This window comes from Triturus cristatus, chromosome 10 (genome assembly GCF_964204655.1).
Source record: "Triturus cristatus chromosome 10, aTriCri1.1, whole genome shotgun sequence".
In the NCBI taxonomy this organism is placed as follows: Eukaryota; Metazoa; Chordata; class Amphibia; order Caudata; family Salamandridae; genus Triturus; species Triturus cristatus.
Window position 1 is genome coordinate 1,130,766,564 of NC_140593.1, and position 12,785 is coordinate 1,130,779,348.

Consider the following 12,785-nt stretch of genomic DNA (forward strand, 5'->3'; position numbering starts at 1 on the left):
TGCTCGCGAACGTGACCCACTTGTCGGAGATGAACTGGGGGCCATTGTCGCTGATAATGCCCCTGGGTATGCCTTCCCGGAGGAACACCGCCTTGAGGAAGCGTAGTATCACGTCCGTGTCCATGATCTCGTTGATGTGTACTTCTGGCCATTTCGAGTACTTATCAACTAGTACACATAGGTATTTGGCGATCCCCTGGTCATCCAGTATTGGCCCCAGTATGTCCACTGCCACCTCTTCCCATGGGTTGCTGGGGTTCGTGAATTTCCCTAAGGGTGGTCTCTTAGGTTTAAGTGTCTTGTCCGCCCCCAGGCACTGCACACAGTCTATCACGTGCCTCTCCACATGCGTGTCCATCCCTGGCCACCAGTATGTTTGTTTTGTCCTGGCCTTTGTCTTCACGATTCCCAGGTGGCCTTCGTGTAGTATGGTTAGCAGGGTCGGTACGATGTTCTCCGGTGGTACCACCCTGTCACCTCTGTAGACGAACACTCCGTCGTTCCCCACCGACAGCTCTTCTCTGACCTCGTAGAACTGCCGGATTTTTGGTCTTTGTCTTCTCCTTTCTGGCCATCCTCGTACGATATACGCCTTGATGTCATCCATATCTCCATCCGCCTCATACGCGTTTTTCCATTCCTGCCTGCTGATGGCTTTTTCCGGGTCGTCCGTCAGGGCCACCATCTCATCGTCGTCCTCCCTGTCATTGGAGGCACTGTCCATCGCGGATGCCCTGCTGAGGTAGTCCGCTATCTTGTTTCTGGAGCCCGGGATATACTCCACGTCGTACCTGTACTCCAGGAGTTTCAATGTAATTTTCGCAATCCGGGGTGTGGCGCCGGCATGGCCGTCCGATGTCAACACCTTCACGAGGGGTTTGTGGTCTGTCTTCACTTGGAATCTGGTGCCCCACAGGAACTGACGGTACTTCGCCATAGCCCACACTACCGCCAGCATCTCTTTCTCGATCACACTGAACTTTTGTTCCGACGCTGTCAGCGTCCTGGACGCGAAGCTGATCGTCTCCGTTCCGCCTTCCGGTCTTTCCTGCATGAGCACCGCTCCAAGCCCCTTTTCACTCGCGTCTGTCATCAATATTGACCGCCCCTGGGGATCGAATCCTTGTAACGGGATCGCTCCGCCGATTTCCCGCTTCACTGTGTCGAACTCCTCCTGCGTCTCCTCGGTCCAGATGAACGTCGTCTTGTCTCTCGTGAGTTGCCTCATGTGGTGGGTTTTCGTGGCAAAGTGGTGGACGAACTTGCTATAGTACTCCGCCATCCCTAGAAATGACCGTACTTCTTCCTTGGAGGTGGGCGGTGGTGCTTCGCAGATGGCCTTCACGTTCCCTTTCTTCAGCGTTATTCCTTGCGCACCTATCTCATGCCCCAGGTAGGTGACTGACGTCATTCCGAAGTGACATTTCTCCCACTCTGCCGTTAGGCCTTTCTCTTCCAGGATCTTCAATACTGCAGATAGCTTCCTGTCATGGTCCTCCAGCTCTGTCCCCATCACGAGGATGTCGTCCTGGAAGTATTGCACTCCCTCAATGTCCTTGAACAGGCGGGCCATTAGCTTCTGGAACACCGCCGCTGCTGAGGCGAGACCAAAGGGCATGCGGCAGAATTGGTAGCAGCCGAACGGCGTGATGAACGACGTCAGTTTTTTGCTTGTCGGATGTAGCGCTACCTGGTGGTATGCCGATTGCAAGTCAATGGTGGAGAACCATTTCACTCCTTTCGTGCGGGCCAACATTTCCTCTATGCGTGGCAAGGGGAACCTTTCGACCACTATGCACTTGTTCAACTCCCTGAGGTCCATGCAGAGGCGCACCTTGCCTGACGGTTTCATGGCCACCACCAGAGGCGCCAACCACTCCGCACTGTCGATGGGCTCAATGATCCCCCCTTCTTCCAGTCGGAGGAGTTCCTGTTGCACCGCCTCCCTCACCGCAATCGGGATGTTCCGTACTTTGTGCGCTACCGGCCGGGCGTTTTCTTTAAGGACGATTTTGTGGGAGAACTTCTCTAGTTTCCCGATCTTCCCGCCGAAAACCTTCGGGTGCCCGCTCCGCCATTTTTCTGCCGTCGACTCCTCTCCGTCCAGAGTCACCATCACTTGGGTGTCCCCTCCTGGGTTCAGCTGTACGCCCAACTCTCCTTGGTCCATCCAGCCCAGGACTGACTGTCCCTTCTCCGCGACGTACAGCTTGCAGAGCGCACTCCGCTCCTTGAACTGGAACTTCAGTGTCTTGAACCCTACCATCGGGATAGGATCCCCTGTGTAGGTGACGGGTCGAATGTCGGGGGGTTCTAGTTGCGCGCCCCACGTGGGTCTGAACCTCTCATTCCATACTGAACGTTGGACGATCGTGTATGGAGATCCTGAATCCGCCACGATGGTGATGTGTATTCCTCCAATAATCATGTCGCACTGGGGTTTGCGCGTTCTTCTCCCCTCTATGCCCAGTACCTGGTCTTCTATACACAGGACTTCTTCGTCTTCTTCATGGTCTTCTACTTCTCCCCCCTCGTCCTGTGCCACGAACTTCACCGCCTGCTGTCTCCCTTTCCTTCGGCATACTTTTTCGTAGTGACCTACCAGGCCGCAGAACGCACACTTGGCTCTGAATGCGGGGCACCGTTTGTCGTGCGCCGCATGGCTCGCGCTCCCGCACCTGTAGCATCTCATGGCCTCGCCTTTTTCTTGTTTCCATGTCTGTCCGGGTCTTGTTTTCCCTTTGGTCGCTCCTCTGTACTCCCCCGTCGTTGGTTTCCCACGTGTCTGATGGTCCGCGTCGTCCACCTTGTTGACCGTGAGCCTGGGGGCCGGTTCTCTCTTGGCCGCGTCCGCACATCGTTTTGTTAGTTCCGCTCTTTTCACTATGGCGATCACCTCGTTCAGCGTCGCATCTCCATTCGCCCATAGTTTGTCCTGTACTGACTTGCTTGTCGTGTGCATGACGATCTGGTCCTTGATGAATTCATCCTGCAGTCCGTCATATTTGCACATCATCGCCAGCTTCCGCAACGCCGCTACGTAGTCATCTACGGATTCCCCCGCTTCTTGCTTTCTCTGCTGGAAGTTATAGCGGTCGATGGAGGTGCACACCGCTGGCCGATAGTGGTTGTCTAAGTCTTCTATGGCGTGGGTGAACACGTCTGTGTCCCCTACCTGCCTGGTGGTCGGTGTAAGGTTTTGAAACACCCGTATTCCTTCTGGTCCCAGGTTGTGTAGGAGTATCCTCTTCCTCCTGGCACTAGAGAACGCCTCCTCGTTCTCATCTTCTAGCGCTTCCAGGTAGTTTTTGAAGTACTCCCTCCAGTCTTCCCACTTCATTATGGGTTCTCCCGGGCGTGGTAGGAACGGAATCAGCGTCGTCAGGGTCAATGACTGTGCACTCATTTTGGCTTCCACCAGCTTCCTTGGACTACCTGGTGCGTCTGTCCCCGCTCCCCTGCTTCGGGTACCTGGGACTGCGTTCGAGCTGGCTGCTCCGTCGTCCCCCGACTCCGCCAGGGTCTCCTCTGTGGTTCCGCTGTCCGCCTGCGATATCCTCTACCTCGTGGCTGGTTCCTTCACTGCCCACGTGCCACTGCCCGGCGTTTATCTGCCTCTGCCGCGCTCTCCCAGTGTGTAGGCGTCTGTCCTCGACCCCTCCGGTCTTCTTACCGCGTGGGGTGGTGTCCCTCCTGGTGGACCTCTTCTCTGATGCAGTTTGGGGGGCACTTTCCTCCTGTTGCACGTAGGGTTCTCAGGATCCCATCCTCGTCGCCACTGTAATGTTGCTATGTGCCTGGCTAGCAGTAGCTCCTCCCAATGACTCTCAGGAAACGTTATGTAGGTTGTAGGAACCTTTATTTCACTTTTATCTGCCTTACTGAGAGAGCGCCGGGCAACACGCTCCGATCGCCGTCTCTAACTCGCGCGCTCTGTCGCGCATGCGCAGTAGCGTCCAAACGGCCGCTACGCACATCTCCGTCTTCACGTAGTGCGCGCGTCAACTAGACCGCGACACTACAGTGGGGCGCCCTACCCGGACCGAAGGAGTGCCCAGGCCAGCTGTGCGGAGATCAAGGACGGAGCTGGGGTGCATCACTTACGCCGCTGCCCCTGGAGGAGAGACGACCAGCCACTTCTACGCCGGCAAAAATAGCGGGAGGCCCTGACGTGCTGCACGGCCTTGCTCATCTGTTGCTGAACGGAGGTGAGCGGAACACTCGAGCCCTGGAGGGCAGTGAGGCCCGAGAAGACTGGGTGCACTTGCTGCATTGCTGCGTTGCAGACAACTAGGCCGCAGACAACTAGGCCGCAGATTGCTGACGGGAGCGACCTGCGGCCTATGAGAGGCAAAGCCGCGTAGCGACCAACAGATGATCGCGGTGCCGACCAGCTCGCAGGGCGAGAATTAGGAGCGAGCGCGACCGGAGCAGCGGAGCGCCCCCCTGTGGGCTTTCACACCGGATTGTGCTGTTAGGTGCCCGGAGGAACGTCCAGCACTCTGGGAGCAGGAAAGGAAGTAGCAGCAGGCACGGGTAGGCTGACTCAAAAGTGGGACCCTGGGAGTGTGTGGCGGCTGGCCGAAGGAGTCTGGCACAGGGTAACAGAGGCGTCCATCCCACTGAACAGCAGCATAAAAGACAGGGGCTGGCCCGGATCCAGAGGGAGACTGTTGGGACTTCGGTACACCTGACGACGCAATACGGGTGGCAGGCGCTGCGTACCAGGGCCTGAGCGGAGTTGCTGAAGAGGACTCGCGCCGCGGGCGGGTGCTGCACGGACACTGCCCATAAGCACTGGTGAGAGGCCAGCCAGCATTGGAGTTTCTGCATGTGGTGAGCAGAGCGAGGCGGCTACCAACGAGGACACCTTGGGTGCACCTAGACACTGCACGCGGTGAGAGACATTGGCCGGACTGCTGTTCGTCAGTACGGAGAGACGGATGCCCACCTGACGGCAAGTGGCGAGATCTGCACGTATTTGTGGTGCAGGGGAGTCAAGTGGAGGTCCCATGCGCTTGGCAGTACATGCATCGGATGCAGGACCGACCCAACGAGCTGCCTGTCCCCTGCTGCCTAGGTCCACCCGGACTCCTCTGACCAGGAAGTCATAACCCCGGAGAGACACGTTGGACTGGAGGTACGGAGGTGCAGGACGCCGGCACAGAGATATGGTAGGCAGCGGATTGCTGGACCTTCTGAAACAGAGGATGTGTTGTGAGCTGTAAAGACACTGCTGGAGAAGTTGATACTGACTCCAGTCCGGTGTACCGCATAACTTGGCAAAGGAGACGCTGCGAATGCCCTCAGCGCAGCAGCACGTGATGGGATGCATGCGAGCCAAAATAAAGCAGGGACAGCTGCGGACCGGTGTGCTGAACCTCCGACTCTGAGGGAAGGCACTGAGGCGGAGCTCGCGTCTGCTACGTTGGCAGCCAAGATGGATTCCGTCCTTGTAGCAGTGGAGAGAATTGGGACTGCGCTGGAACACACCAGAGCGTCGCTGGAAACGCAGATCGATAAGGTCACTTCTGATTTTACACTCCTGCACGTGGATCACCGAAAGCTTGCAGACAAGGTGGTTGCTCAAGAACAAGTGCTCCGAGACCTTCAGCCGATCACCCGTAGTCATGCAGCCGCGTTGCAAGATTTGATGGACAGGATACATGCTTTAGAAGACAAGGCAGAGGATGCGGAAGGGCGCTCGCGCCGCAATAACATCAGAGTGGTGGGGCTGCCGGAAGGGGAAGAAGGCAAGCGCCCTGAACAATACATAGAGAGCTGGCTGCAAGATCTACTCCCGACGGGGACACTGTCCAGCCACTTCGCAGTGGAGAGAGCCCATCGAGTACCGGCCCACGTCGGCGAGGTCCAATGCGCAGGCGCTGGCGGACTGGCTCTCGAACTGGGCGCTATTAGATGTGTGGCGGGCCCTCCATCCGGTCGACCGTGTTTACTCCTACTACTCCGCTCTCCATGACCTGCACGTCCGGCTGGACAGGGTGGTAGGGTCACGGTCCCTCCTACCGCTGCTGGAAACCTCGGAATATTTGGGTCGGACACACTCCGATCATAATCCCCTGCGGATTTGCATCAGCTGGGAAACTGATAAGCCCCCTATCCCCACATGGCGCCTGCAGCCTAACGCGCTGGAAGACCCTGAGTTCCGCTCGTCACTAGGGACGGCAGTCCTGACATACTTAGAAATAAACAAAGGCACGGCTAGTGACGTACTGGTGGACTGGGGCGCCCTCAAGTCAACACTCAGAGGCCATTGCTTTGGTGCCTCCTGGAATGTCCGTAGGCAGCTGTCGGCGACTATCTCCCGAATTGAATCCCAGCTGCTGCAGTTTGAAAGGGAGGGAGAAGGGGGGGGAGATAGGTAGGCGGGTCGCCTGGAGGCCCTCCGGACACAACTAGCGGAGCTGTTGGAACGACTGCGCTGCCACAATTACGCAGCACACACGGCCCACACGCATGCTGCAGCAGACAGGGCGGGTCGCTTACTTGCATGGCTGATGAGATCGGATACAAACCGTGCTCGGATAGCGGTGATACTTACGTCGCAGGGAGATCTGTTATACACGCAACGAGAGATACCTGCAATAATGGTTGGACACTATACGCAGCTGTACCGGTACCAGGTCCGCTGCACTGATCTCGAAATAGAGGGATTCCTGGAGAGGATCCAGTTGCCTGCGGCCTCGGCTGAGCATCAGGAGGCGCTTAATAGCCCCATCACATTAGATGAGGTAGGTGAGGCGATTGCGTCCCTGGCATCTGGGAGAACTCCAGGGCCGGACGGCCTATCGTCCGAATTCTATAAAGCCTACCGAGGGTCTTTGGTGCCGCACTTACAAGCTGTCTACTCCAAGGCGCTAGAGAAAGGCACGTTTCCCCCTTCGATGCGAGAAGTGTACCTGATATCCCTGCTGAAGCCCGATCGTGACCCGACAATTTTGGTGTTGTATAGACCGCTGGCGCTTTTGAACGCCGATTACAAAATATTTGCTAAAGTCTTGGCGGAGCGATTGGCGCCGGTGGTTTCAGCACTCATTCACAGCGACCAAAATGGATTTGTGCCTAAGCGGAGTACGTCCCTAAACCTGTGGAGATTCTTCAGAGTCGCGGCAGACAAAGTCACTGATTGGCCGAATGCGGGCTGCTTAATGCTGGATCTAGAAAAAGCATTAGATTGTCTGGAATGGAGGTACTTCTCAATGCTACTGCGGCGCTATGCTTTAGGAGAGGAATTTTTGCAAATGGTAGGCCTATTTTATAGAAATCCTACGGTACGGGTCAGGCTGGGTCCATATGTCGGGAGCGGTACCGGTGTGCAGGGGCACCAGGCAGGGGTGTCCGCTGTCGCCATTGCTATTTGCATTGGCAATTGAGCCTCTGGCGGCGGCACTCCGCACACTGGTGGGGGAAGGCGTACCGTTGGGTGATGCAACTCATCAAGTGTCATTATATGCAGATGACTTGCTGGTGTACGTGAGGGACATACAGAATATCCCGGTCCGGCTGGCCCGTATATTGCGGGATTTTGCAGCTATTTCGGGGCTTCGGGTAAACGCTAGCAAATCCTGCCTATACGCGTTTGCGGAGGGACGACCATATCCGGGATACACTCTCAACTGGGTACGGGTGGTATGGAAAGAGAATACCTTCAGATACTTAGGTATCCAGATATACCGCCAGCTGCAAGACATATTGGATGGGAATGTGGGTCGAGAGGTTGCAGCACTCAAGTCGCAGATGCGCTTCTGGGGTACGCTGCCGTTGACAGTTACGGGGAGGGTGGCATTGGCCAAGATGGTGGTCCTTCCCAGGCTACTGTACTACTTCGCCAACTTGCCAATATACATACCAGCGGCCTTCTTTACTGCATTCTCTAAATCGCTCCGGGATTTCATCTGGGGGAGTAGTCGTCACAGGCTGTCACTGGCGAAACTATACTTACCCACGGATCAAGGGGGACTAGCGGTGCCCTGCTTCGAGCAGTACTACTTAGCAGCGCAGTTGCAGTGGATAGCACACTGGTTTGCGGACAGAGACCGGGACGACACTGCGACGTTGCAGCCTCCGTACACTCTGGAGCGGCTTCTCGTGCTCTTCCACCCGGCGGTCAGGCACGCGACACCATCACCACTCCTCCTAAAAGTGGCATACAAATGCTATCGTAGAAGTTTATACATTACTAGAACCCTGATCCCCTACGCGCCTGCGTTACCCTTAGAGGGCTCCCCCAGGGGGTACGAACACTTACCCCGTCGGCATTGGAGTGTTGGAGATATGCAGATATACAGACTCTGGGGGACCTGTATCGGGACGGCGTGTTAGCGACATGTGAATGGCTGGTGGAGGGGGGGGGGCTGCCACCGGGACAATTCCTTGTGCACCGCTCTTTAGTTGCTATGCTGTCGGCCGTGTGGGGGGGACATGTCAACAGAACCAACGCAACATCTCACTATACAGTACCTCCATGTTATGGGACGAGGCAGGCACCTGGTACGTTGGTTCGCAGGGTCTTGACATACGTACGCACGCAGCGGTCACATTAGCGCCGCTCCGACACAAGTGGGAAATAGACCTAGGGAGGCCCTTAGAAGATAAGAAGTGGGAAAGTACGTATCCCATGGAATATGAGGCTCCGACAGATCCAATTGTTCATACTACACAGGGCACGGAGGCAATTAACAGGTACTTTCACCGTACAGATGCGGTGTGCCCCAGATGTCTGGAACCTGGGGTGGGGCTGATCCACATGCTGTGGAGTTGCCAGAGGATCCATACTTATTGGAGTAGGGTAAGCGAGCTGCTGCATACAAGTACAGACCGCAGCTTGCCATTTGAATGGGAGGTATTCCTATTACACCAATTCCGTAGAACGCCGGCCATGAAGGTGACGTCCCTGTTCTTAGACCTGGGAATGGCGGTTGCCAAAAGGTTGCTTACCAAAAGGTGGAAAGAGCGGGAACCCCCATTCCCCCCCCCCCCCCCCCCCCATGTACAGGTGTGGAGACACTCGATCTATGCCTGGGCGAAGGCAGAGGGGACAGCCATTAGAAGGGAGGAAACGCTGGGTCTCAGGAAGGAGCCAATAGCCGCTCGATGGGAGGGTCTGCTCCAGGCACTTCAGGGGGTAGAGGAGGAGTATACGGGGGGGGACTATCTGAAGGGAGTGACATAGGTTTAAGGTAGATGCTGGAATCCGCAGTGGAGTGGACTGGTGTGGTTCCATGTGTTACGGTTCAGGTTCCCTACATGTATTGATTCGTGTCAAAAACAAAGTGGGGGGGGGGGGGAAGAAGTGTCTTGCTACGAGGAGGCAACAAGCTTTTTATTAAGCTGGACGAGGTCATGGGAAAAGGCAAGGCTAGGTGAGGGGAGTGGGGGGTGCCACTACTAAAGCCGGGCTGAGTTGGGACTGTTGGGGATTAATTGACTTCTTTAACCCCTTGGCTGCGGCGGGATTTCCGCCGCAGCGCTGGGGGGGGGGTTTGGGGGCAGCGCGGTGGCGCTGTGCTCATGACGGAGCCACTCCGTCATGAGCCACGGTTGAGCTGTGCTCATGACGGAGTGGTTCCGTCATGACTCCGCCCACTGCGCTAATCGCCCGCACAGGCGGGGAATCAGCGCAGCGTGGGAGGAGCGGCGGCCAACGGCCGCAGCATGACGGAACCACTCCGTCATGAGCACACGGCACCCGTGGCTCATGACGGAGTGGTTCCGTCATGAGCGCTGAAGGGGTAAATGCATCTGTTAAACAGTCCAAATGGCACTAACGGAAGGACTACACTGCTGAATTTGTGGCACTAAGCAGCTCCCAAGTAGTGGTATACTCTAGACGTAATTAGAACTGGCAGCTGTCACTATGCTCAGTCGGGGGTTGCGGCTGTGTCTATGGCGAGCGCAGGGTCTACCATGTAAGTGGCGAAACTATGTTCAACATGTCTAGTTCTCATGTATGGAAAGTGTGCAAACAATGTTGTCATTCATGTAAATGTAATGCTTTGAATGTTAAGTAAAATAAAAACAGATTAAAAAAAAAAAAGCGTCCTGAGGTGGTAGCAGCCACTGTCCTAACCAGGATTGGCTATGCCAATGCCTGCCACTTAAGACTGTCAGTTGTTTTACTGTCTTGTTTGCCAATGTTTCAAATCTGTCCGCAAGGGTTGCCACTTGCAGACGTAAATTTGATCGTTACTGGAGCCAGACGTAGGCTTTATTGGGTACCTATAACCCAAAGAATACTCTTCAAAGTTCCCTGTCTGGCCCATAAAAAAATCATTTATGGCAAGAGAAAATGTATACTGAATTCTGTGATGAGAAGTTTTGAATCTAACCATATCTTAAGGTCCACTTCCAGAATGTTGATCATGGAACCCTATTTGCTAAAATAGCATGACTTGGAGGGAGATTCTTTCAAGTGCTGGCAGCACACGCCGCGAGCAATCTTTCAGACTTCTTAAAACGGATTACTGACCTATGCATTTTGTGAAAAAAATAAAACAAAACCCAGTGCTTGTTTAAGCTCTGTCTTTTACTTCCTTTCTTGTTGCTTTTCTGGCTTACATTTTAGCACCAAGGTACCTGTTTTTTGACTAATGTAGCGTTTTAAAAATACTATTTTCGTTAATTTTTTAAAATTTAGTTTGCAAAAGTGTTTCAAAGCTTGTGTTACAAGTTTTTAAATACAACGAGGGCATTTTTTAAACCATCAGATACTACTATAGTATGCCGGATAGGGTGATGAACAACATATTAGAATGCAAATGTATTAGGACACAGCTTATAGCAGGAATTGTCTGAATATCAAACAGATGTGCCAACTGGAGGCATTGTTTTTGATATAAAAGTAAGATATAAAAACTTGTACTATGCCATCAAATTTGAATACCTGAAATATTAAACGCCATCGAAATCTAAGAAAGGCAAAATATATATTTTTTGGGCAAAACAGCAGGCCTTCTTTGCTTTATTTTTTTCCACAGTAGGCATTTTCACAGTTACTTTGAGAATTTAAACTACAGTACACATTTCTATATCTCGCCTCTTCTGACTTATTATCACCATGATGCATCTGTGTAGTATATCAATGTTGTAACTATTCGGAGCAAGTGTGAAGTGTTTAATTCTGGAGAAATGTACACAACATTTAAGACCCAACATCACAGGTGTGCTGCCTAGTTCTGCACTTACTGTGTACATTTAGGCTTAAAAAGCAGGCCCTCGAACATGAGATTACAGCAATATTTTTGACAGGGCTAGGGTGATTTCAGGGGTTAGGGCAGGAGTCTCCTTTGCAGGTCCAAGGAGGAAGGATCAATACCATATTTTCAAGACAATCGCTAGCTAAGTACACAAATTACACTTAATCTTATTATTTACAAATGCATCAGCGCATATGCCGAAATTTAGCATGGATCATGTCTTCCTGCATCTACGCTGGAAACCCCTGAATTCATCTTAGCAAAGGTGTAATGTAAACAATGCATGGAATGCTGTATGCATGCATACACAGTGATAGCTGGCTGGACCATTGCAGTAGCCCCACTCCACGTACTTTCTCGGGTGATGGACCCACAGATGACCCATGTTTCAGGTGACTACTGTAGGATGAAATGGTAGATGGCCCTCCAGGGGAGTTTGGCTATAGGAATCACCCCAAAGATATGGATGAGTCTCTTATGCCACATCTGAAACACCATATTCATACAGTGCAGCTCAGCGAATAAGAAATGGCGAACAAATAGAGATGGACCATGACACACTATCTTTAGAAAACATTCACAAGCAAAATCATAGATTATTCGGCAGTAGAAATCCGATAACTATATCCAAAGCCACCCCTAAACTCCAAAAGCACTACAAAACCACACCAACGCCATGTTGTGCACCTTATAAATGCTCATAACATTTAAGCTGGAATAGTTGGTTTATCTTTCTCTGTGAGAGTAAATGGATTGGTGGATGGGATTTGCACCTCCAGCTGGTAGCTTCTTCAGGGAACTGGGTTCCTAACAACGCTCGGTTGGTTATAAGAAAGGTGCCACTCAAATCTTATTGACCACCTCCACGGGGGACACTGTTCAAACCTGCACAGAGTTGTGACTTGTATTATGCTGCTTATTTTATGGTATACCCATAGTTGCAATGAGATGTATGTGTGTGCTGATGCCATAGCTGTCTGTGCACAGCTTGACTGTTCTGGTTTTTCTGTGCAGGTGAATGGACAGAACGTGGAAGGCATGAAACATTCAGAGGTGGTTTTGAACATCAAGTCACGAGAGGATGAAACCACGCTTTTGGTAGTTGATCCAGAGACAGAGGAATACTTTAAAAAACTTGGAATAACGCCAACAGAGGCTCATGTTCAAGGTGAGTAAATTACAGCCACTCCTGTTGCTTAACACTAAATCCTCTAGTTTTGTAATGAGTAGACCCATGCGTTGTGATTATGTTTGAGAGGCGATTTCTGTACACTGCAATACAAGGACTCGTGGTTATTGTGGTTCCTCTGGGTACTGTTGGCACAAAGAAGGGTGGCATTGGCTTTACAGACAGGTCTGTGAATAGGACTCACAATCCCGGTTTCAAAGAAGGTCTGGAGAAGCACGTCCAGTTAATGGTGGAAAATTAATTCTCTGCAGAAGCTGGAAATTTCAGTGGAAAATGGCATCTTAAGGTCCTTAAAGATCAGAGGACATACTTCATGCTTAAAGACATGGCTCCCGGAGTTTGTTATACAAGGGCTTCTAATCCATAAACTCAGCCGCGTG

General features: G+C 52.8%; 1 protein-coding gene across 2 annotated transcripts in view; it reads left to right on the forward strand.

Moving 5' to 3' along the window:
* The window catches only part of NHERF2 (NHERF family PDZ scaffold protein 2), a 347,541-nt gene that overhangs the window by 265,529 nt on the left and 69,227 nt on the right, over positions 1–12,785 (forward strand). For both annotated transcript variants that reach the window (XM_085629400.1, XM_085629399.1), the window contains exon 4: positions 12,231–12,384. In XM_085629400.1, coding sequence (XP_085485526.1) covers positions 12,231–12,384 — 154 coding nt within the window. The remainder of the gene's footprint in view (positions 1–12,230; positions 12,385–12,785) is intronic.